Here is a 25,143-nt window from a genome sequence, read left to right as displayed (position 1 = left end):
GAAAAAATTTATGGTTGGTAAAATATTCAAACATTTTGGCAAAATTATATATTGACTTCAATGCAATAGACGTGTATCCCATTTGCAAACGATGTTATGTTTGGCACCTCCCAGCCAATGTGGTCTGAAATCGATCAATCACAGAGGAATTGATCTTCTCCAGAGCCAATAGGGGTCTCACATCACTGTGCAGCACTGCCATTGGACGCCGCTGTCAGCTCCGCCAGCTTGCAGTGACTCGGAACGGCCCATTCCGCGCTGACGAGGGGGTACGGGTGAAGGAGGGCAGCTGGAGAAGTGTATAGCCCTGACAGCGACACGAGGCTAACGTGAGATGACAGAGACTGATCTAGTGGCTTTCAGGTTTACTTTTCAAATCGGCAAAAAGCATCCCAGTTCATAAACACATTGTTAGTAAAATATTTGTTTTTACTTTTTTATCAATAGGCTACAGTATCGTTCACGACCCAACCAAATAAAATATAAAAAGTCTGTCAAATAAAGTGATTAGAATATTTGTACTAAACACTACGTTAAGACGATATAAGACAGTGTGAGGGCTGTGATATCAGTGTGAGGGCTTTATTTTGAGAACGATTTTTTGTGTTATAGCAAGTTATAGCAAGTAGTTATAATTCATACATAGATAGACGGTATGTATTACACACGTAGGATATATATATATATATATATATATATATATAATAGTTTTAAAGGTTTTAAAGGTAAAACTCAGGTTAACATAATTTGCAATTAAGTCTGTAGAGGAAGCTTTCAATGTGTCAACTGTTTAAAATGTAGAAGGTTGTCAAATATGGAGTAAACAGATAAAGGCTACCATCAAACCATCTTCAAACTTGGCCGTAAACCTCAGAGCCAATTATAAAAGGAAATGTAATAACAATGAATAGGCTACTGGGAATAAATACATGTATATGCTATTGTATTCCCTGTTATATGCGTAAACAACCTTTAAAATTTGGAACTGCCTTAAAATCCTGAAATGTAAATCTTGGGATTAGTTGGACCCCCCCCCCCCCCCCACCCCACAAAGAAAATAAAAAATATGCTTAAGTCAACCACACAGTAAATAGCCCATATAATCGATATTACCAAGATCAAATGCGATATATTACATGCGGAGACCAAAGCAATGAAAGCATGGATTTGACCAGTATTCTTGCTGTAGCCTAGACGTAACACAGAGAACAGATCCAGGTTCGGTATACCCACCGACTGCTCAGCTTGAGCTCTCGAAGGTCCTCCCACGTCACCCCCTCCTCTCTGCGCGACTTGATGTAGCCCATTCGCATTGTGCAAGACGCGACCTGTTATGGCCACCACTACTTCCGGGTTTCGGCAGTCTGGTCCACATCCACTCCTCAGCCGCGTTTCTCAACTATTCATACTCATTGTACACAAACCAACGAGGAGCAGGCGGATAAGCACAGCGCAGCATCGATCGAGGGCTGCTCCTTTAAGAAAGACTAAGCCTGAATGATCACCCCACCTCCTCCTGATCTCCTTTAGAGGGCTTTTGCATTAAAAAAAATCAACTCATGAGCCGTGAGTGATCAAAAGAAAAACGAGAGAGCTGAATTTTTGTGTGCATTTGACTATTAACATTAGGTGTGCTAACCCGTGGAAGCGTGCCGCGGATCATCATTCATTCTGGGGCTACTTTGATAAGCATCGGCGTTTGATTGACAGCCGGAGTGGCAAAAAGCCATGATATATTGCTAGTTTTGTTCTGAGGGGTATTTTAACATTGTTTTTTTGGAAAATTAGACTGGCTTTTTTCTCCCTCTGTGGCTGTCCTGGCGATAGCCAAGGACCTATTCGCCGTTGCTTTGGACTGAACTTGAGCTGAAGAGGACTGGCTTTGCTTCAGCGTTCCCTTTACCTTGCAAGAATTACGGATTCTTGAAAGATCTCGCATTTGGATTTTGAGTTTTCCTTTCTTCTTCACCCTGGCCTCTTAGGGGATATATCCGAAGCGAACGGAGTCAAGAGGGAGTAGTGATATGGCGCAGCGGGTATGTAGCAAGGCTATCCCGAAAAGTTTCACTGTAACTCCACTGTGTAGAAAATGCAAAGCCATGAACACGGTAACGTGGCGGATGACAGACGCTCACTGTGAAACTTTCTATTTTTCTTCACCGCACGGGTGGACCAAATTCCGTGTTTTGCAGTTTTGCATCTTTTCGCATAGTGTTACGTATGGACTCACACATTTTCTACTTCGCGAACGCCCGGACAATGAACATTAGAAGTGTGGTCCTGTCTTGTTTTGTCAGATTAGTCGTGACAGGCCAGTTACTGGAAGAGAAACGAGGAGCGATGGGACAAAAAATACACAGAAGTTACGCTTCCAAAGTCGATCAAATGAATTTAGTCTGTATTATTACTATTATTTTCCAAATCAATTTAATTGGGTTTGGTGGAAATTTGTAGCTCCCTGAAGTATCTTTGAAAATGTATTTCGTGAAATGCGTCCTCGCCAATATTTAATACAAAGTGTTAACTCTTTAATTGAGTAATTTGGGAAAAACACAGACAGTCTGATTAAGGAGTGTATGCATATGCTGTAAAAAAAATTTTTTTTTGCAACGGTGTGAGGACATTTGCTTTCATACGAAGTCTACACCTCCGGCCAGTCGACTAGATGACAGACTTCTTTAATGAAAAGTAAACAATAGTGAAATAGAGATCACACTTATCCAAAGACCTTTTGCTTGTTGGAGAGCAGTACCACGCTGGTCCCTTTTGCACCTCTGCGAAATTTAGTGTATACATGTTAAGTTATTATGGTCTGCTCACTCACTTTCTATAATGCTCTGTCAAATTCAGAGGCCACAATAAATTATTAAAATCACTCGTTAATTCGTTAAATATACAGGCCTCACTTTTTTCTTTTAGTCAACACGTTATAAATTACTTGTGTTAAATGTATATCCAGGCACAGGTTTGGTAGTGGTGATTGTGGTGGGCCAGGTATGTAAATAACGTATAAGTACATATTACTTTATTCAAATGTTCATAGTATTTACAGGTATAGCCATCTCCAATTATCATTATTACCAGAGACAGAAACACACATTTAACTGTTTTCAGTAAATATATTTATTGTTGTGTATTTGGTGTGTAATAACATAGTAACCAAAGTCACACAATTATAACGATCCTCTAAAATTAGCAAACACTGCAATTAAACACAGTTCACGCGGTGAAAGCCGATGTTTTCAAAATACACACAGGCCAAATCATGCATGCTTTTCATCCGTTTCAGGCCCCTGATGTATTTGGATTTGTTATTTAGTATCCTTGCTTTGGAATTTACACGAGGCAGAATATTGTCTTAACTCGAGTAGGCATATTTTGTTGCAATTTCTTATGCAGTAACTACTCGACATGTACGGAGACCTGCGTCTGAGGTTTATGGGAGATCATATTCTATTATGTACACAAGGACATGTAGGTCAACATCTCTAGGCTGCGTCTGTCATTCTAACTTTTACACTACTTTTCTTTATTTTCTCATAGGTAGCCTACTATTTAACCATTATTTTACTGTCATCAACGGTCGTAAATCCATCAAAGTACTACAACTAGACATTTACTAGCGAACCTCTGTTGTTGTGTGTACAGTACGAAGACTTGCCCCACTACGGGATGGATGGGGTCGGTATCCCCACAACTATGTACGGGGATCCGCATGGTGCCCGCTCCATGCAGCCGGTCCATCTGAACCACGGTCCCCAGCTTCACTCTCACCAGTACCCGCACACAGCACACAACAGCATGCCTCCTAGCATGGGATCGTCCGTAAACGACGCCCTCAAGAGAGATAAAGACCAGATATACGGGTAAGTGACTGTAGTTTTTTTTTTTATACATTAGCAACTTTGAATTGGATTTTATATGTTTATTTTATTGTCTTGTTGGAGTTAATAGCGTTGTTAGGCTGTTTGGGGTAAAGTAGATATAAGGCATGTTCCGTGGGAGTTGTTGTTTTGTTGGTTTGGAACCTTTTTGTGTGAATCATTTCCTGTCGAAAGTTGTGTTGATTTCAATAACTTTGAGATTTCCTTTAACAAAATAGTAGATATCCGTGACCCTAACCCATATCAACGTTTTGCTGCACCTTTTATTTTGGAGATGTTTAAATTCTAATAAATATTTTATCTGTAACATATCTTATTTTTTTTTAGCTTGTAGAAATTTGTCTAAATTATGTGCTACTTTCATGTAATATGGCCAACTGCAGAGTTACGTAAGAAAACACACTCAAATTGAAGAACACCCTGATTTGTTCATTTACATTTCAAAGCATGACGTCTGTGCGGTAACTGAACATGTCACTAAAATGTTTTACTATTCTGTTTAATGGCTATGCCTTCTTGAGATGATCCTATTTCCATACACACACAGGCCTAACATATTCAGAACAGTCACAACCGTGACTTAAAAATGAAAAAAAAAAAAAACATGGAACTAGCATAAATTAAGCTTTTGATGTTTTCAAAGACAAAGGCAACAATCGAGGTGTAGGCGAGAACATGTGGTGCACAAACAAGACAATTTTAATGAAATCATTTCATACAATAGTTAGTCAAAACAAACTTATTTTGGATTATTATTTTTTGGTTTCACTATATACACTCCATGCCTAAATCAGCATGCACTACAGTCCCCAGAGCTATGCGTAGTGGATGAGAATACCCTGTAGCCTTTTACAAAATCTGTGGAACTAGTGTTGACCCGGGTCTTGTTCTCGGCGGTGACATTTGCTATTGTGTTTGATTCGGTGCAGACACCCCCTCTTCCCCCTGCTCGCACTGATTTTTGAGAAATGTGAATTAGCAACATGCACGCCGAGAGAGCCGGGGGTCGCGGGAGGAGACGTTTGCTCATCGGAATCTTTCAATGAAGATATAGCCGTGTTTGCAAAACAGGTCAGTAAAAAATATATATATATATTACGCGTACGTTACGCTTATGGCTCGAGATGTGTGTGTGTGTGAGTTCCTGTTCAATTGTCATGTGAAATGTTATTGTAAAATGTTTGTTAAAAGTTATTGTAAATATGTTATTATGAGGTAAATTTTACGTGGGAAAAGTTTTGAAGCAGACATTGTTTAGAATTATAGTAGTCTATTTGTTTGCATGTTATTACATACTGGGAATATAATCTAAGTATTAATTTGATTTTTTTCTCTCGGATATTGTCCCAGTGTTAAAAGTGTACGTGGTTTTGTGGTTTTAGATTCGGGCAGAAAAGCCGTTATTTTCATCAAATCCAGAACTGGATAACCTGGTAAGAAAAACATTCATTTGATTATAGGCCTGCAAGAAGTGGGCTAAGGACTGGGAGCAACAGTGGTCATAGCCAACTGTCAGGACTTGCCTGCATGTTACGACGCCGTTAGTTGTTCAAAAAGTATGTCCAAACATTCTAGGTTCCTGTGTTCCTAAACCCGGATTGTTTGATTGGATGATAGCCCCTTGGTTGTCACAGATAACCTTTCTGGAGGCGCTGTTAGAAAGCTGTCAAATCCGTAGGAACTACTTTCTCCGAGTGAAAAGTTCTTCCGCACATCGTTGTCACCTAGTAGGCTGTTGTAAGCTATACACTGATTATGCCTGGACTTATTCTATAATTGATGATTGATTAACTAACTGCGTAATATTACCGGCGTAGCCTATATTGTTATAAAAACTCGAAATCCGATGCAAAATTCAAATCCAATTTAGCTTGAATAGTTTTCGTTATTGTAGTGTATCATACCGTGCCAATAATCATGTTGCCTATTAAATATTAGGACATTTTACAAACTAATTGTTTCTCTCCTTATTTTGATTTTTCAGATGATTCAAGCCATTCAAGTTTTACGTTTTCATCTTCTGGAATTGGAGAAGGTAATATCCCGTTGCAGCCTGGCCGGAGTCTCACTTCAGACATATGGGCGACATTTGCATAAATGTTTTTCTTCTAGTCGGTAATAATTAGTGTCAAAATCAATCAGAGGCCCTATTTCTCTTCCGCGTTGGTGTAGCCAATCACGACGCAACCTGCTAAAACTGCGACGGGTATCTACGTCCAAATGTCCCTGTGATATGTAAGAGTTTATTTGTGTTTAAAATTAGATGCAAGTTCAATGGAATATAAAACTTTTGAGTAATTTTGTAAGCGCTCGCATTTGAGAAGCCTAACGGCCTTCCCGCGGGTGTCCGAGCAAAAAGAATGCGGTTTAGTTTTAGAGTTATAGAGTTAGGAACTATATTATCCACGAAATTGATATGTAAACTTATTGTTAATAAACTTTCAGTAGTTTGGGTGATTTAAGGAACATTCAACACATTATATAATAGAGTGGTCTGTGCAGGTTGTAGCAGTAGGGCTATTGCCATGGCTTCTTCCCTCAGTTTGACCAGGCAAGATACACCGGTAGTGATATTTAACGGAGGAAATTAAACAGTTTGCCTTCAATGTCAATCTCCTTCCCAGATGTGCCCACCTCGAGGCACTGATCAAATTAATACAGATGTTCCCTATGTGTTTCCTCCGTACCTGTATATTTTCACCAACATATGTATTTTTCTCCTCTGGGAAAATAATGTTGAATATTTCTGGATGCGTCCGGTCTGGTGGGACTGCACACGGCTAATAATTTGGGCTGTTGATATTGTGAAAGAGGCTAGTAGGATTGTAACTGTAGATATGTCCGTTTTAACTAGTGTTTGTGGTGTTCTCTTACTCTGTTATGTTTCTCTATAGGTACACGAACTATGTGACAATTTCTGTCACAGGTACATCAGCTGTCTGAAGGGCAAGATGCCCATTGATTTGGTTATAGACGACAGAGAAGGAGGGTCCAAATCCGACAGCGAGGAAATCACAAGATCATCGGGGCCTCTTGATCAGGTAATGTCACATCTCTCTCTCTGTTTTTCTCTCCCTCTCTCTGCTGGGGCTATTAGTGTGGTGCCTTCTGGGTCACTAGCCTACTCAGCGAGGCGCTATTATTTGCATATGATTAAGGCCGTTTTAGATTCCATCGGAATGAAAATTTCTGTGGATAATGTAGCCATTATTGGCCCATTAAGGTTTGATCCGGGAACCGACCTGGGGAGATTAGCCCGAGAAAGCATCACCATAAACTTGACCTGCTTCTTGTCCATTTTAATTTAGCCCTCTTTCCCCTTTCTTCTCACGCTCCTCCCACCACCTCTTATTCTCAATTTTAATCAAAACGAAACGTTATCGGTACATTATTACGCAGCCACGGTGGAGAGGCCACGAGCATATCTTCACATCTCACAGGAGAGACTGAGCCATACTGTATGTTTAGGTTTCTGTGGATTCTCCGTTGTAGTTCATGGTTGGTAATGTGCGTTGTCGTCACTCTTTTTCCTCAGACATGAGCGCACTTTGTTTAGGCTAAAGCCCTCGCTATCCGAGACCATTTTGTTCTTTAAAGCGCGACGGTCGGGCGGTTGAAGACGAGAGGGAGAGAGCGGGGAGAGGGAAAGGGGGAGAGAGTGTTAGGGGAGATTGGCATTCGCTGAGATTGAGACAGTTTGTGTTTGAGAGCTACAAGGCAATGGGTATTAAAGGTAGATTAGCGGAATGTTTCCTTTTGTGAATGGCGCGCAGCAGTAAGCTAGTGATACCAGCGCAAGATATAAGCACATCCTTCATTATGTGCTCCACTGGCTGCTCGCACTCGAGGGACATTGTTGTGCGCGCGCAGGCATGACCCTAATGGTCCGTATTGCAGTTAAATAATGATAACAGCAATGATGATTAGAATTATGCAAATCCAAAGCTCTATCTTTTACGCGGTGGGTTTTACGACATTAATAGCACGCCTCGTTTTGTACACTGCTGTCCTTTTCACTTAACTAAGTACATTTTTTCGAAAATCATATCGGTTGGGTTTAAGAAAATTCTGTCGCCCCTTAGAGAAATAGTCAATGGATACCGATGAGAAAAAAAGATGGAAAAAAAAAACAAGTGGCCAAATTAAAGGGATTAGTGAGCTAGGCCGATATAAAAAGTAATGAAGCGATTAGGCTAAATAATTTAAATCCGTGGACCTCCATATGGTTGAGTGGCTGGCTAGAGCGGGCGGCCTGTTGTAGTGCTCCGGAGAGACCGCGGTAACCAGCAGCTTTTATGTTCCGAGGTGAATAGCCTAGTCGGGTTGGACTAGCAGGCAGTAGGCAGCGCCATTTATGGACGAGTCGGGACCAAAATGGGAGCGACCCCCCCTGCTTGCCTCATGCTCCCCCCATTCCCAGCCCGTATGAATGATTATGCTAATGAGGCAGATCGCCCGCCAGATAATGGGCTACCTCATTTAATTCAAAAGCAGAATTAAATAACATGATGCCAATTGTGCATTTAAGTGTTTCTTTGAACACGTAGTATTCTTTGGGGACGCAAGTGTCAAGAAGTTGCGCTGATGGACTGAGCTGGGAGTGAAACTGGAAGCTGAAGTGTTATAGAAATATAGGCTTCGTGAACACCCATGGGTTTTTAGGTAGGCCTATATGAAGCAAATTATGTTGTGCTTGCGGGCAGTGATACGGTTCTTTAATTGACTTTAAGATGAAGACATGCCCTATTTTAATCTAATGATGGCCTTGCATGTAGCCTAAATATTGGAGCTATTATGATATAGGCATATAGGTTCACACTTTGTCGGTTTTAATAGCCCGTCATGTGAAACTTTTTGTGACAGATCTGGAATATAGCCTATCCATATTAATGAAATACCTTTTCAAATTATACAGTATTTCAGCACACGATTAGAATATAGTATAAAGTATTACACCAATCATTCTTAGCCAATACCCTATCTGGTATGAGCCAACCAGATAGGGACACATCCACTTACGTGCTGAGGGCTCTCTGATAAGACCGTTGTCAATTAAATGACACTGCACTTGTTTTATCACCTCCACAGCTTTTCTGGCATTTTGTATTTCTTGTAGGACATCGCATATGCGTCTTTGGCTGTTAGCAAGTGTGACATCCTTAACGAATTTGCGTAGTGTGTGCATTATCTCGTTCCATATGTATTTTTAATATATGCCCAGGGGCATAAAGTTGAATTGGACTGGAAAAGAATTCGAGAATTTGCACAAAATACAATGTTAACAAGACGGAACTGAGGCTCATTTATGCACAAACCAATTTATTCCAGCGAGGGGACTGTAGCAGAAAAGGGGGAAAATACTACTTTGAATTTATTAAACTCTGGAAAGTCCAGGGTCTGCGCTGAGTTGCTAGCAGCTCGCGCACCCAAGCATTGAATCAATAATGTTCCGTTCCGACTCCTCCATCTTTTCTTTCCTCCTCCCGATTTGTTTTGCTTGTCTCTTTGCTTAGCGCACGAAAGTATATGCAGGAAGATCTTATAGAGCACCTCCTGTCAGAGAGGGAGCACAGCAGAGCCAAGAGGTGAAAAAGTCAGAGAGAAAGGGGGTGTGGTTGGGGGGGGGGGGGGGGGGATAGAAAGAGTCTGGTTTGTGAATGCGGCTGAGCCTGTTTGGGCTCACCCCTGTACGTGTGTGCGCGCGCGCGTGCGTGTCTTTGAGCCCAGCCTGGCTCCATACACCCTTAACCCTTTCACTACTCTCAGTGAACTACTTTAACCAAATGTATTTTTCTAAATGTGCTCCTTTTACTTCACTATGTTGACCCCCCTCCAAGCTCATTCTTCCTTAGCCAAGTTGACTTAAATCCAGTCCTTACGAAGGTGGTTTAACGGGACTATTGCATGCGAATCGGATCTAAGACATAAATCACAAAATGTTTCCAGTTGTGTATGGATATCCGCACCTATATTTAGTCAGATTTGCTAGTTATCATAGTGTAGCTGCAATATGATAGAGTTGTGGTATTATGTAGTTGTGATGTAGCCTACTATAGTTCATTCTATGTAGTTGATATATTGATTACCGAATATGTTAAGCTATGGAACAAACATCTACAAGAGACGCAGTCTCTTCACGGCGTGCTGTGTGCTTGTGTGTGTGTTTATGTATGTATGTATGTATGTCTTCCCATAGCTTGAACTACTCTCTGTTCTGTGTTGGGGTATGACGACTTGGCTGTTGCAGAGCGGGTAGCGTGTCTTTATCCCGTCACACAGGTCCCTCCACTATGGTTTCACCAAACACAGAGAGAGGGTGGCATTTCAAGCCACCGCGTAGCAGCAGTGGATATAGCACTAGTTTGCACAGTTGTCTTTAATTGCACGGAGAAGCACAAGGAGGGGCACAGAAATGTCCTAATGAACCCGACAAGGCTAGGCCAGCGAGCCGTTCCTCCACCGAGCACCACTACTCCCAAATGACACACTCTTCACTTGGATGTCAGTGCACTACTTTTGACCAGGTTCCATAGGGTTTATACAGGACTCTGGTCCCGAGTAGTGCACTACTTTTGACCAGGTTCCATAGGGTTTATACAGGACTCTGGTCCCGAGTAATGAACTACTTTTGGATGGGCCAAAGTAGATAACTATATATCTATGGAAAAGGATTGCATTTGGGACACAGCCCGAGCTCTCCAGTCACCATGCTGATAGCCAAGGACCCTCAGCCTTCTGAGTTCTCCTCTCCTCCATTGAGCCCTGCTGGGATTAATTGAAACGTTCCTTATTTTTTCCTCCCGTTTCCTTTCTATTTTCTCCGTCTGTCTGTGTTTTGTATTGATTTGAGTGGCTTTGAAACGAATGAATAAACAAATGTTTAGTGGTCGCGTTGTTTTGAACGGGCTGGGGAAAGCTCTGGGACAGTGACTTGAAATTCAGATTCAGATTCAGGAGGCTATTTTGAGTTGTAACATTTTGGGTGATTCGAAGACACGCTAAAATCCAAAGTAAAAGACAAAACCAGAAACATACCAACAGCACTTAGCTGAACAAATACGGAATATACTCGGAAGCGTGTGTATTCAGCTTGTGTATTTTAGCGCGTGTACTTTAGCATTTGTATGCAAACTCCGGGAGGTTTCTCTATATGTGTTTTAAGCTGGATAATGCCTTCAAAAGACCGGCCTTCCTCTGTTGGAGTGTTTTGGAGTGTTTTGTGAGTTTAGGTGTGCCTTTAACATGCTTAATGTGTCCTTTGTCTAGCTGGATTCGTCTGTGGCCTTTTGTCGCTCATTAATATGATGTGTGAACGGACGCGGGGCCTCGGGGGGATAGTTTCAGACCATCGTCTTCCTCAACGATATGCAGGGTTAGGCTATTCTGCTTGGGCCTTATGTCCCGGTCACTTCAACCCAGCGACGGTAGTGTGTGCGTGCGTGTGTGCGTGCGTGTGTTGTCCTGCAGGGTTTCGTTAGGTAACTCCTGTTCCGTGGTTATCAGGCTGACCCCTGGTGACCTCTTGGTCGTGTTCTGACTCAATGGAAACCCTGACCAGGAACTGATGGATTTATCTCTCTCTCTGGTTCTCTCTATCTCTCTCTCTCACAAACACACAGACACACAGACTTACAGTACACACACACGCACACACACGCACACACACGCACACACACGCACACACACACACACACACACAGCTCTGAGGGGTCACTAGTAGTAATCACTATGTCCGTTGCTATGTATATCTGCTGCTGTATGGATCCCATTACACAAGGCCAACACTTTCAGTTTGTCTTCGAACTGTCGCTCTCTCCCCCTCTTTTGTCGCTCTCTTCTCTGTCTACCTCTCTCTTTGATTGTCTCTCTTCCTCTCTCTTCCTCTCTCTTTCTCTGTCACTTAGCAATGATCTCCCCCTGTTTTTTAAAACAAACGTTGGTTTATGCCGGTGATCGTCGGTAATGACAGGGCTTTGTAGTTGAAGAGAAGGGGATTGACCCCCTTCTGCCCTCGTATCGCCGCCCCCCCCGTTCTATCCCACTGGGGGTGAATGTGCTGCCGCTGTGTAGGACTCAACGGGGACACAAAGAGGCCACGTGATCCATATGGCTCCCTTCTAGTCCTCACCATAGTGTTGGAATCTGGAATATCAAGTGGCTCATGATTCCTGTTAAGGAAAGTGCCTGGCTCAACTGCAATTGGTACCTCAATTCACACTCTTGGTAAGAGGGCTGGATGCGTGCAGTAGCAGGGATGTTCAGAATAATTTGTCAAGTAGCAGGGATGTTAAGAATAATTTGTCAAAATTGTTCACTAAAGTTACAGTTTTTCTCGATTGCTTACAAGCATCGGTCAGTACTGAAACCACAATAACAAAACTCTTCACACAGTGGGCATTAGCAGCATGCATCGTTGCAAAACAGTTAATCTCACCCCCAAAACTCACTAAAACCACCAAAATACTTCATACATGTCTCAAAACAAGCTTGTTCCACCAAAACACTGGCAACAATTCTGACTCAGAAACACACACTGTCACTCATAACACACTGACCTAAAAAACACTAACAACAGGGATCATTACAGAAATGCCGAAATGTTATCTTGTAGTTTATTTTTTTATTTTTTTCACATAAATCAGTATTTGATCATAGAATAAGAAAAACACCTCACTTTACTTACTGTACTAAAGTATATGGAACACGAATGAATCACAAATGCAGCAATTTGAAGGAATATTCTAAAATGTTTCTACATCTTTGCATAAAGTATATTTTACTTTTCAGGGCTGCAACAAAACAAACAAACATCAACAAGTATAGTATAATCACTAGCCTCTGTGTATTGTAGGGGCCAATGAGTGTTTTGTGTAACAGCAATGTGCTGCACACATTGTGATGTCAGCTCCTCTCTGGCCTGGGACATCCATGGTGGCTCCCTATCCAATCACATTTCTTCCCCTGCGGTGTGTTTTTGCCAGGTTGAATCCAGCTTCATCCACAAAGATGAATTTGACTGGCTTCCATCTCCATTACTCTCTAAAAAACATTAAATCCATAGTTTTACAGTACTTTACATTATGTGTAAATGTGTAAATACCCTGTTTGGTTATTGAACAGACATCTTACCTGGATATATTGATACCGGAGTTCTTTCACACATTCGCTGTTTCTCTCAAAGGGCACAGTGTACAACACTTGGGTCTGTTTTCAGGTGAAACAGCAAACAACTGTGTTTGGATTGACAACATTTTCTAACATAATTAACATTTTCTAACAAATATCAGACATTTTCTTTATATTTCAATCTGGTTACTGCAGAAAAGCTCACAGTGCATTTCTGCAGAACAGTGTGTAAGCATTTGAGAAAACACGTGCTGTGAATGTATTGTTTTGTAGGTGGTTGAGTTTGAATGAGTAAAGAGTTCATGGATTTTGGGGAATGTGTTAATTTAATACATTTTGTGTGAAAGCAATGAAAAATGACTCACAGTTTGGTTTGCACCTCCGCTTTGCTGACTGTGTGAAGAGTTTTGTTTCTGTAACTTCTGTATTGTTCGATGCTTGTAAGGAATCGGGAAAAACTGTAATGGTAATGTAGATTGTTCAATGTTGTAGTGATCTAAATAGTTATTTGAGTGTTAAGTTTGTCTTGATCTACTTCCATCCATATAGTAGCAGTGGTAGTGTGTGTGTAGCAGTGGTAGTGTGTGTGTAGCAGTGGTTGTATCATTTTAAATCAATTGCTTGGTAGTGATTGTGTAACTCTATAGGAATAGCAACACTTATGTCCTTTGTGTTGTCTGGACTTTAAATCTTGAGTTACTTCTCTCTCTCTCTCCTTCCCTCTCCCTTCTCTCTCTCTCTCTCTCCTTCCCTCTCCCTTCTCTCTCTCTCTCTCTCCTTCCCTCTCCCTTCCTGTCTCTCTCTCTCTGGTTTCTAGTGGTGTCTTGAGCTAAACCAACAATAACCAGGCTTAACACTTGTTTACTCAGTTAATGGATAGTGTCCCCCCACTTTCCCTGTGGGTCTGTGAGAGTAGTCTTGTGAGTAACCCAGCTCTCTGAGGGATTTCGTAAGGACGCCACAGTGGAGAGCAATGCCATGGTTCTGCTAATGTGGCCACAAATGAAAAAAACTAATGGACTCAAACAGCGATGAACCCCCTTCCCCCCCAAAAAAAATTATGACCGCATCATTTTGTTTTTCTGTTACAAAGTGCCTTTATGGTGGAATTAACGCGACTAAGCTAGGCTAAAGGACTAACCAACTTTAATATTATGGGGCAATTAGCTTGTGGCTTATTCACTGTTGTTATCTGATGTTATGACACAACGCACAGAGAAAATGGCTCTGTATTGAGATGTTATTTTGAGCAGCACTTGAGGAGCTGGTTTCTGTCTTTGGGTCAGGCTGATGAAAATGTTTTTCAGAATGGTTATATTATTTTACAAAATGTATATATATTTTTTACAGAGCAGCTACTTTACTATGTGTTTTAGTTATTTTCTGAAACCATCTACATCCAAGCAATTAGACAGCCAATGTAAATCTGGCAAAGTTTTGACGAGGCTTTTCCTTGGTTGACTACAGGGTTATACAGGCCGCAGAAAATACATGGAGGGGATTTCACAAGGATAATTAATGGTTTAAATACAATTAGGTCCATCCCAAACAAACACGCACACACACATGAAAACACACACAAACACACACATAAGATACACACATATACTGCTTCCCTACACAAATTGGAGACAGTGCTGGGAAAAGAGGAAGAGGACGAAGGAGAAGAAGAAGGAGGGGTTCTTTTGAGATCTTCATGCTGCTGGCGGTTTTAGTCATGCCATCATACCTCCTGTAATTTGGGCGCCGCTAATATCGTAGTGTGGAAGGAGAAGAGATGGTATGAGATGGAGAAAATGTGAGAGGAGATGGGAGAGGAGATGTGGAGAGGAGAGAGTAGGGGGAAGGAAAGGAGATGAAGGAGTGGGAAGACGTGAGGAGAAGCTGTTGGGTAGATTAGCCTTGATCTCAGCAAAACAAAACAACCATTTACAGTGCTCGCTCTTTAAAATCTGTCCATCTCACTATCTCTCCATCACTCTCCCATTCTATCAGTTGAGCCATCGAAGTTCAGTTGGAGCAGACAATCCGTTTTTCTTTGGAATGAGGGGCGCCTTAAATAACTCTCTGTCAGTCATGTCAGCCACATTCCTTCAGATACTCACTTTTTCTTCTCACAAAGCGACATGTTTCCCCGAGTTCTCCCTATTTCCTACAGAGTGCATTTCTTTCGCTCATGGGGGGCGGGGTGTCCTTTGGAACTCGGTCAGGGATGTGAGTTCAACAGTAGTGTTAACACAACAGCAAACAAAGCCACGGACTGAAGCGTTGTCGGGAACGGATGGTGGATTCCAACTGTCGCCTTTGATTCAGATGTATCTGTGTGTCTGATGTGTGTGTGTGTGTGTGGGGGGGGGGGGGTGTCTTGTATGTGTGTCTGCCTTGTGTGTGCGCCTTTCTTCACGTGATAATCTCTGACGGTTGCATGCATGACGCAAAAGTAAATATCCATATCATCATGAAATATATTTTCTCTTGACAGGGAGCAAAGCAGGACAGCCAAGCCTCTGCCGTTTTCTTTATTATTCTAAATGAATTGGCAGCCCCAACATTTCTTGCATGAGCGCTTGTTTAATATGGGCATGCAGGCTTTCCCCCCACCTCTGTTTCCCTCTATCTCAGAGAAAGGCAAGCTCTCCTTACGTCTAAGACCTAGCACAATGAAAATGCATTGAATTGGAATGCCTTGCAGATCATAGCCGAATCTGAATTTCCAGCAAGGAAAATCTTTTCATGGTGAATTAAGGAGTAGCGATGGAGGAGAAATGGTAATGAAAAAAAGGTACACACTGATCATAAACAGTTCTCTCCAGGCTTGACAAACAGCACGGCGGTGACACCACGCAGGATTTAGAACTTCAGCTAAAGCCACACAGAATAGTATGTGGAAAATTGAATTTACTAAACAATTAAACATTGAACGGATCCACAGCCTGCATTCAGACGCAGGGGAAAATGCACGCAAAGACGACGAATAGGGAGTCGAGGTGAGACAGAAAGAAAGGGAGTGAGAAAAGGGAGTGAGAGGGAGAAAGAGATTGATAGCGTTGGGGTGTAAAGGTAGAGAAACAGAGACTGTAAGTGTTTGTGTTATTTATGTGTGTGTATATTGTGTCTGTGTGTTTTTGTGTAATGTGTGTGTTTTTGTGCTGTACGTGTGCGTATGTGCGAGAGACTGAATAAATCCATGGAAGCTCATTAAGGGGACAATGAATATATCAGGGAGTTGTTTTTCAGCCGTTTGTGTGTGTGTGTGTGTGTGTGATCAATGCTTTTGTCAGGGTGTGCGGTAGGTGCTTCTGGGATAACGTTATTAGATTCACTTCAGAGGCAGTGTTTTAGAGGGAGAGAAGAACATGCATGGGAGGGATTCGAACCGGAAACATGGGAATGTAGAAGTGTTCACCACTGCCCTGGTGGACGACCTGTGCAGTTGGGGTCAACTGCCTTGCTCTTTGGGACGCTAGTCAGATGCCCTAACCACTAGGCCACCTTGTCGCCGAGTTAACACATGCTGGCCATTTCAGTGTTGCGGTGTGTATGTGTGTGTGGGGGGGTGTATGTATGTCCTAGGCCAGGCTAGTTGGCCCAGCGTGATTTTATAAATAGTCTCTCCCATGGTCCCCATGGCAATGCCCCCAGGCCCAGGCTATAGACCACACCCCCTCCTAACCATGGCCCTTTGCTCCCACCGCCCATCTCCCATAAGGCCCTCTGTTTTCCATTTCCACCCCGAATTCTAATTATAATTTCACGTGGGTTTTGTGGCGGAATATAAAATCAAAATCAAAACATTGTTTTTGCACACGGAGTCACTAGATTTCTCTTATGCTGAGTGTTGGGCATTCTGAGTCTCTGTGGTGCTGTGGACTGTTTTCTCCCCGGAGTTTGGAATTAAAAAGAGTGAAAACTGGAGAGGATGGAGAGAGGGATGGACGGAGAGAGAGAGGGAAACAGATAGATTGATGAATGAGAAAGGGAGATAGACAGAGAGGGATACTGGGAAAGCTGGCGACTGGGCTGGTTTTCTGGGTTTTACCCGTTTGCAGTCCGGGCCTGTGTTCTACTTTACAAACACTCTCCCTCTCTCTCAGCATGATCATAGTTCTCTTTCTTCTGCAGTCACTTTCTCTCTTTCTTTCTCTTTTTTTCTTGGGTTTCTTGGCTGTCTTTCTCTCACTTTCTTACTCTTTTGTCCCTCTTCTTCGAGGTAGTACATTTACAGTGTATGGTCTGGGAGACTAGGAAGAAGGAAGAGAATTGGAAAAAAGCTCTGTGTTTTCTCTTTAGTTAGGACAGTGTATGGGTCAGGCCTGCAGGATCAGTGAGAATTCAAATCATACATTAATGCTTTGTCCTTTTTTTTACTAATTAAAATAATAGTTTTTATTAAATAATATGATGTACATGATATTTCTTAACATAGATCTAACAGCACATTGGTGTTTATATGCTTTGCTGACTTTAGAAATCTATTTTGAACAATATTTTGTCTGCACTCTGTTGTAGCACTGGGTTTCAAATGAATAAGAATTCATGTTGATAATATTCTAGAAAGGCACACATCGCTTCAAGTTCCATGGGAACGTCTACAGAACCAGCCCAATTGAAAACAGTTGTTTCTTTTCAGTCTTGGAACCGTTCTCCTGCCGTTTCCACACCATGTCGTTACTAAATACAGTCTTTACATCAGCCTGAAAACCCCGGCGAAAGTTGACATAACACGGGAGTGTGTAGTTGTGTGTCACCATGTGTGTGTGTGTACACAACAGACGCACACTGATAACACATTGCAATTCCAATTTCCCTTTTTCGGTGTGTTTGTGTGTGTGTGAGTGTGGATGGGGTGGGGGTGTGCAGAGCTAATGTTGCTTTTCAGAGGAACATGAAGATAAGAAGTGACATCTGGTTTAAGTTCTACACTGTGTGTGTTATCCAGGTCTGACAGCACCATATGGGACCCCACAAAGATAGTAAAACCTGACATATCGATCCCCACAAAGGAAAAAGGCTATCACCTTCTTAGTGGTTAGTTTCAAAGTTGGGGTTGGTGTAAGATTTGGGGTTATCTTTAGGTTTTCCCACGTGTTGGTTAGGGTTGGTGTTAGTTTGGGTTGGTGTTAGTGTTAGTTAGGGTTGGTATGGGTTAGGGTTGGTGTTGGTTAGGGTTGGTATTGGTTAGGGTTGGTGTTGGTTAGGGTTGGTATTGGTTAGGGTTGGTGTTGGTTAGGGTTGGTATTGGTTAGGGTTGGTGTTAGTTAGGGTTGGTATGGGTTAGGGTTGGTGTTGGTTTTGGTTGGTATTGGTTTTGGTTGGTATTGGTTAGGGCTGGTATTGGTTAGGGTTAGTGTTAGGGTTGGTGTTGGTTGGTGTTAGTTAGGCTTAGTGTTGGTTAGGGTTGGTGTTTGTTAGGGTTGGTGTTGGTTAGGGTTAGCGTTAGTGTTTGGATAAGCTTAGTGTTGGTTAGGGCTAGGGTTAGTTAGGGTTAGTGTTGGTTAGGGTTAGTGTTGGTTAGGGTTAGTTAGGGTTAGTGTTGGTTAGGGTTAGTGTTGGTTAGTGTTGGTTAGGGTTAGTGTTGGTTAGGGTTAGGGTTAGGGTTAGGGTTAGTTAGGGTTAGTGTTGGTTAGGGTTAGTGTTGGTTAGGGTTAGTTAGGGTTAGTGTTGGTTAGGGTTAGTGTTGGTTAGTGTTGGTTAGGGTTAGTGTTGGTTAGGGTTAGTGTTGGTTAGGGTTAGGGTTAAGGTTAGTTAGGGTTAGTGTTGGTTAGGGTTAGTGTTGGTTAGGGTTAGTTAGGGTTAGTGTTGGTTAGGGTTAGTGTTGGTTAGGGTTAGTGTTGTGTGTGATGGTGTTTAAGTAGGAATCACCCATTCCTTAGTAGGTCAAGGTCGTGTGGGTAGAGTTGCATAATCATGCAACTCTATTTAACAGAAATCCCAGCAGAGGCTATGATTTATTCTTTTTGAAATCAGGGAATTTTCCAAATCAAAAGTTCAAGATAAGGCCTTCTGAGTTAAGTATTTGCAGTTTGAGTTTAATAATCATGTCTCTGTCAATAACAAATTCAGTGATGGGTGGTTACTCAAAGCAAAATACTTTAACCAAAATCTGGACCACATTTTAGTTGTTTTAACTGTAAATATTCCTGTATGCTTTCTCAAAAGTTTCAGTAGCATGCCGTGGAAACTATTTAACTAGCCTTGAAACCTGTAAGTTCTGCACATTTTTATGAACAAAATATTCATCATAATTTTTGATGAATCTGTGGACTTACTCAGATTTACAGTACACACACACACACACACACACACACACACACACAGTGAGTCCCCTGGGCGGCACTCCACCCCCACCCCTCTGTCATCTGCTCCACCCTGGTTGAGGGCGGAGTAGCCCCAGGCCCTGAACAGACAGATTTGAGCACAGAATTAAACACAGAATGATAGAGAGTGAGCGGACTGCATTCTTTGGCTCATCTGTTTCATAGTTGGATGATGGAATTTCTCTCTGTGGTAATATTCTATTTCATATTTACTTATTCTCTATGTTTTCTAAATTATTCACATTTACTTTCTTTCTTTCCCCTCCCTATTTAAATTTTCTTCTACTTTCCTGTCTTTTTCTTTCACCCTGTCAAGCTAAAATGCGTTTGCCGGTAGAACTTTACCAGCTCGTTGTTGAGTGCACTTTTACGTGTCAAAGTGTGTGTGTGTGTGTGGTGTGTGTATATGTGTGTGTGTGTGTGGGGTGTGTGTATGTGTGTGTGTGTGGGGGGTGTGTGTGTGTGTGTGCGTGGTGTGAGTGAGGTGTGTGTGGTGTATGTGTGTGTGGGGTGTGTGTGTGTGTGTGCGTGGTGTGTGTGAGGTGTGTGTGGTGTATGTGTGTGTGTGTGTGGTGTGTGTGTGTAATCCACTGATCATCCAGGCCTGTACGACATTAGATCACACACCCTCTAATAACCTGGGGTGTTTGACCCTGTGGGAGAGCCCCCATAAGACTCCTTTTGGGTCCCATCTATAACTCGTACCACCCCTAACCCTCCTCTCCTCACCCCTTCCCCTCCTCTCCTCACCCCTAACCCTCCTCTCCTCACCCCTAACCCTCCTCTCCTCACCCCTTCCCCTCCTCTCCTCACCCCTTCCCCTCCTCTCCTCACCCCTAACCCTCCTCTCCTCACCCCTTCCCCTCCTCTCCTCACCCCTAACCCTCCTCTCCTCACCCCTTCCCCTCCTCTCCTCACCCCTTCCTCTCCTCTCCTCACCCCTTCCCCTCCTCTCCACTCCCCTTCCCCTCCTCTCCTCACCCCTTCCCCTCCTCTCCTCACCCCTTCCCCTCCTCTTCTTCCTCTCCAATGTTTGCAACATTCCCGTTCAGACTTCCAGGCGTCCACCGCAGACAAACCTTCCTCTCCCTCTTCCTCCTCTCTGACAGACCTCCTGGAACAGAGACCACGACGACACGGCGTCCACGCGCTCCGGGGGCACCCCTGGCCCGTCCAGTGGGGGACACACCTCGCACAGCGGGGACAACAGCAGCGAACAGGGTGAGGGGCGCCGGACACTATTCAGCCAATCAGATTGTAGGTTTCTACCGACCTCACGGCTTCCGTGCTTCAGTATTTGTGTGTGTGGTAAACATGAAAAGGAATGTTCCAGAGAATTCTCTGCGGGTAGTTTTCTGTAACGTGTGCATGCAAGTCGTTATGGGACACGGGACGCTCAGACATATTTTGGTAGTAGTAGTTGATAATTGATTGATTGATGGGTTGATTGATTGATTGATTGGATTTAGTGCTCTTCAAGAGCTACAGGCACTCAACGTTTCAATCGGTAATAGCCACATAGTGAATCACCAAGGAGATGCACTTACAAATAACAAGTTCATTAAACTGAAGCAGTTTGCAGTATCCCATGAAGAGAAATGCCCTTATGGATGTAAGGTCCAGATGTAAAGAAACAGCCAGGCCTCTGAGTGTGTCACCTCACTGTTATTTAGATTAGAATGAATAGACATTTTCAGTATGGTCTGAGACATTATTGTTAGGGTAACTCACATATAATGTTATGAAGTGGAAATTACAACTAGGAGCCTTTATGACCCTTGAAGACGTGACATGTTTTACTGCTGTACAGGGTTACCAAATGAGCACTGGGCCGCTGCTTGGTTATGAACCTGGTAGGACTGACATCTGAGGTTCACCCTGAGTGGTGTTCTGCTGTACCGGCTTCTCTCTTTGACGGCTGGTCTTGGTCTGGTGGGGTGAGCGAGAGACAGAGGGGGGAGGGGTAGAGAGATAGAGGACGAGCACACAGGGAGATAGAGTGAGGGAGAGAGAGTGAGGGAGAGAGAGTGGGGGGGGGCGGGGGGGGGGGGTTATAAAACTGTAGGCAAAAAAGCTACTTCATTCATTATTGAAGAATCTGATGTCAAGGCCAGCAGTTTGTGTGTGTTTGTGTGTGTGTATTTGTGTGTGTGTGTGTGTGAAAGAGACAGGCTTGCAGAGCCAACAGCCAGAGAGGCAAGGCAGAGCAGACTGGGTGGTGAGAGCACAGTGAAGGAGCGTGTTCCGTTCCACACCACTGAACACCAGTTTATAGTAGCATGTTCTGACCCCTCCTCCTGTGGTTGAGAGAGAGAGAGTCAGACAGAGAGGGAGAGGGGGAGAACTGAAGGAAGTAGAGAAGGGGAAAGGAAGATGAAGCTTCGAATGAGAGGGACGTGTAGATGATGTAGGATGACAGAGGAATGAAAAGGAGAGTTATAGAGAAACAGAGATAGGATATAGAGAAACAGAGATAGGATATAGAGAAAAAGAGATAAGACATAGAGAAACAGAGATAGGATATAGAGAAACAGAGATAGGATATAGAGAAACAGAGATAGGATATTGAGAAAAAGAGATAAGACATAGAGAAACAGAGATAGGATATAGAGAAACAGAGATAGGATATAGAGAAACAGAGATAGGATACAGAGAAACAGAGATTGGATATAGAGAAACAGAGATAGGATATAGAGAAACAGAGATAGGACATAGAGAATCAGAGATAGGATATAGAGAAACAGAGATAGAGAAAAGAGAGAGAGAGAGGGAGTGAAAAGGAGAGACAACATGGTGTGTACCGGCCTCCTTCCCTCTGTGATGACTAATGGTCGGGGCGGCCAGGCGCGATCTGATTGGTGGCTCTAATGAGCACATTCTGTGCTCCCGCTCCTATAACCTTTGACCTTTATTGACCAAACTGACACTTCATTTTTCACATCCTTCCAATTATAGGGCTGGCCCTTTTCCTCTTCATCTCTGTCTGCCTTCCTCTTTCTTTTTCCACTCAGTTTCATCCACTCTCTGTCTCAGTGTCTTTCTGAGTCTTTCTCTGTATACCACTCAGTACCCCCTCACCCCATCAGCTAACTGACAATTGTTGGGGTTTGTTGTTGCAGTTCATTAGAGGATAAAATGTGTGTGTGTGTATATGTGTGTGACGGGGGGGGTTAAAGACAAAAGAGAGAGTGTGGGAGGAAGACGAGAGAGGAAGGAACCAGGAAGGGGGCAGAGAGAAAGGATGAATCATATAGAAATAGTGTGTATGTACATGTGTTTATGTGTGTGTGTGTGTTATATAGTCTCTACTCAGTTTGGTTGATCCCAGTATGCTCAACGTATGGCTGCTTTGGCTGACTTCCAGGTGTAATGTAGGTTAATGGCTGACACTGTCAACTGTACATGGATTTGGTGAATTCTGACTTTATAATCCCAGTAAGCGTATTATGATCTCTTTGGCAAATGCGTCTTGCACACCCCCCGCTCTCTTTAACCCCCCCCCCCCCCCCCACACACACACACACTTCTGCCTCTCCATCTCCTCCTGCTCTGCCTGTCTCCGTGTCTGCCTCAGATTGCTTCCTCACTGACCTTTCTATCTGGCTGCAGCTCTTCCACTTGCTTTCACCCCTAATACCATCCAGGCAGTCTCTCAGTCTGCCTGACTCTCCCCTCTGCCTGCCTGCTCAGCTAATAAACACTACTGCCCTATCTCACTCTCTCTCTCTCTCTCTCTCTCTCTCTCTCTCAGTCTCTCCATCCTCTCTCTTCATCTTTCTTCTGTCTCCACCTCCCCCGATCTCTTCCTCTCAGTCATCCTCTTCATCCTCTCTCCCTTTTCAGCCCTCTATTCCTTCCTCTCTATTTTACATCTCTCTCCACCCCCCCTCTGTTTTCCCCTCTTCCCTCTTTTGCTCTCTTCTCTCCTCTCTTGTCTTTGTCTCTTCACCCTCTCTCTTCTCTCTCCCCTCCACTCTTTCGCTCCTCACCCCCTCACCTTTCCCTCCTCACCCCCTCACCCTCCCTCTCTCGCTACCTCGCCCCTCCTCGTACTCCATTCTCTCCCTCCAGCAGAGCGAAACAGCATAGGGAAGCAGTATGGGATTTTGCCTTTAAACTAGTGTAAGCTCTGGTACCCGTTCAGACCCTCTAAGCCTTCCTTAGTGAGGATTGTGTCCCATGTGCACGCCGCAGCCCTGCCGCTTTACCTGCTGATGAAGGACTTGACGTCTGCCAGCTTGGACAGGATGTAAAACCTACATGGTCCCAACAGAATTCGGGTTACATTCACCCAACTGTGTTTATACAACGCTTAAGTCGACTTTAAAGCAGGGATGTTGTTAAACGACTTATTTATAGTTACAGAACATGTCTGTGGGCACGGTATGTCACCAGACCTGGCCAGAATGCATGCCTTAATCATCAGTCACACCGTACTTTTCAAGCACTTACACATTCTTTTGCCAGCAGAGGTTCTTAGCTTTAGAGACATACATAACTTTAACACGTGACTCAGGAGGCGTAGTTATAAAAGCAGAATTCCCAAACAGCTACTTAGAGATAATTACCCTTGAAATTTGTTGTTAGTTTTCCAAGCTACACCCTGTTTGCATTCTGCACATAGCAACTCCTCTGCTGGAGACTTCATGTCTGTTATTTATTGAAATAATTTTTAGCTTGTTTGCCACTCATTTAACAGTTCAACAGGATAGCATGCTGGCTAGCAGGTTCATGTCTAAAAACAGTGCAGCTAGTTAGCTATCTTGTCTGTTGCTAGCCAAGAACTTGTTATGAAAAGTGGACAGTGTTATCATCTAAGGCTTCAAAACTACGTTTTTAACATTCTTTTTGTGAATTGTCTTTTGTTAACAAAAAATTGTCAATACTTATTATTGTTGAAAAAATATGGAAACGCAGCTAAAGACATTGCATTTGATATATCCTCACATCTGTAGAAGTGAGCATATAAACAGTCCACACCAAATGCCAGATATGACATAACGCTGAACGTCAATAGACAATTACAGGGAGAAGACTGCACTACATACACTTTAAAAAGGCAGCGGATTGTTTGCTGTTAGCACATTGCTTGTTGTTGAGGTTGAACCACATTGCCTGTTGGGTCTTCTGGCTCTGAATTCAGTTCCCAACAGTTGAAGAGGGATGGATGGAGGGATTGAGGGAGGAAAGGAGGGAGGGAGGGAGGGAGGGAGGGAGGGAAGGAAGGAAGGAAGGAAGGAAGGAAGGATGGAGGGAGGGAGGGAGGGAATGAAGGAAGGAAGGAAGGAAGGATGGAGGGAGGGGATTTCAATATAGCTTTCTATTTCTCTCTGTCTGTCTCATTCTGTCTTTCTGTCAGGCTCTGTCTCTCTCTCTTTGTGTCAGTAAGTATTGAATGAACAAAAACACTAGCTAAGCTAACTAACAGCTAGTATTAAAGAAACCACAACACCAGCTTTGGCAACTGACAGCTGGTATTAAAGAAACGACAACACTAGTGGGGGGGGGGGGGGGGGGGGGTAGTGTGAGAGAAAGAGAGTAAAGGAGCAAAAGATAGTTTTCCTCCCTTCTCCGGAGAGTCCAGGGTCTGAGGTGATGGCTGGGGACTTCAGATCCATATCACCAATTACCTAACCGACGAGTCCCAAGTAGCACCCTATTCCCTTCCTGGTGCACTACCTCTCACCAGGGCTGGTGGGGAATCCCACGAGGCCCCGCATCACAGCCAGGGCCCCGTGTAGGTTGTATGCCTCATATTTGGGACTCATCCAGGGCTACTTGTGGAGAGCTGAGTAGCTAGATATACAGGGACGGGG

General features: G+C 43.3%; 1 protein-coding gene across 3 annotated transcripts in view; it reads left to right on the top strand.

The window, feature by feature from the left end:
• Nucleotides 1–1,348: 1,348 nt before the first annotated feature.
• Nucleotides 1,349–25,143, top strand: part of meis1b (Meis homeobox 1 b) — an 87,535-nt gene continuing 63,740 nt past the window's right edge. The window contains exons 1-7 of one of the 3 annotated variants that reach the window (XM_010867892.5): nucleotides 1,349–2,036; nucleotides 3,649–3,866; nucleotides 4,814–4,955; nucleotides 5,267–5,317; nucleotides 5,869–5,919; nucleotides 6,779–6,925; nucleotides 20,437–20,584. In XM_010867892.5, coding sequence (XP_010866194.1) covers nucleotides 2,025–2,036; nucleotides 3,649–3,866; nucleotides 4,814–4,955; nucleotides 5,267–5,317; nucleotides 5,869–5,919; nucleotides 6,779–6,925; nucleotides 20,437–20,584 — 769 coding nt within the window. In that variant the 5' untranslated portion in view covers nucleotides 1,349–2,024. Of the gene's footprint in view, nucleotides 2,037–2,448; nucleotides 2,689–3,648; nucleotides 3,867–4,813; nucleotides 4,956–5,266; nucleotides 5,318–5,868; nucleotides 5,920–6,778; nucleotides 6,926–20,436; nucleotides 20,585–25,143 lie in introns of those variants that run through there. The other 2 variants (XM_010867902.5, XM_010867917.5) reach the window with 2 other exon arrangements.

The sequence above is a fragment of the Esox lucius genome, chromosome 5, assembly GCF_011004845.1.
Source record: "Esox lucius isolate fEsoLuc1 chromosome 5, fEsoLuc1.pri, whole genome shotgun sequence".
Classification (NCBI taxonomy): domain Eukaryota; kingdom Metazoa; phylum Chordata; class Actinopteri; order Esociformes; family Esocidae; genus Esox; species Esox lucius.
The sequence above is the reverse complement of the archived record's forward strand: the minus strand, read 5'-3'. Positions and strand labels throughout refer to the sequence as shown.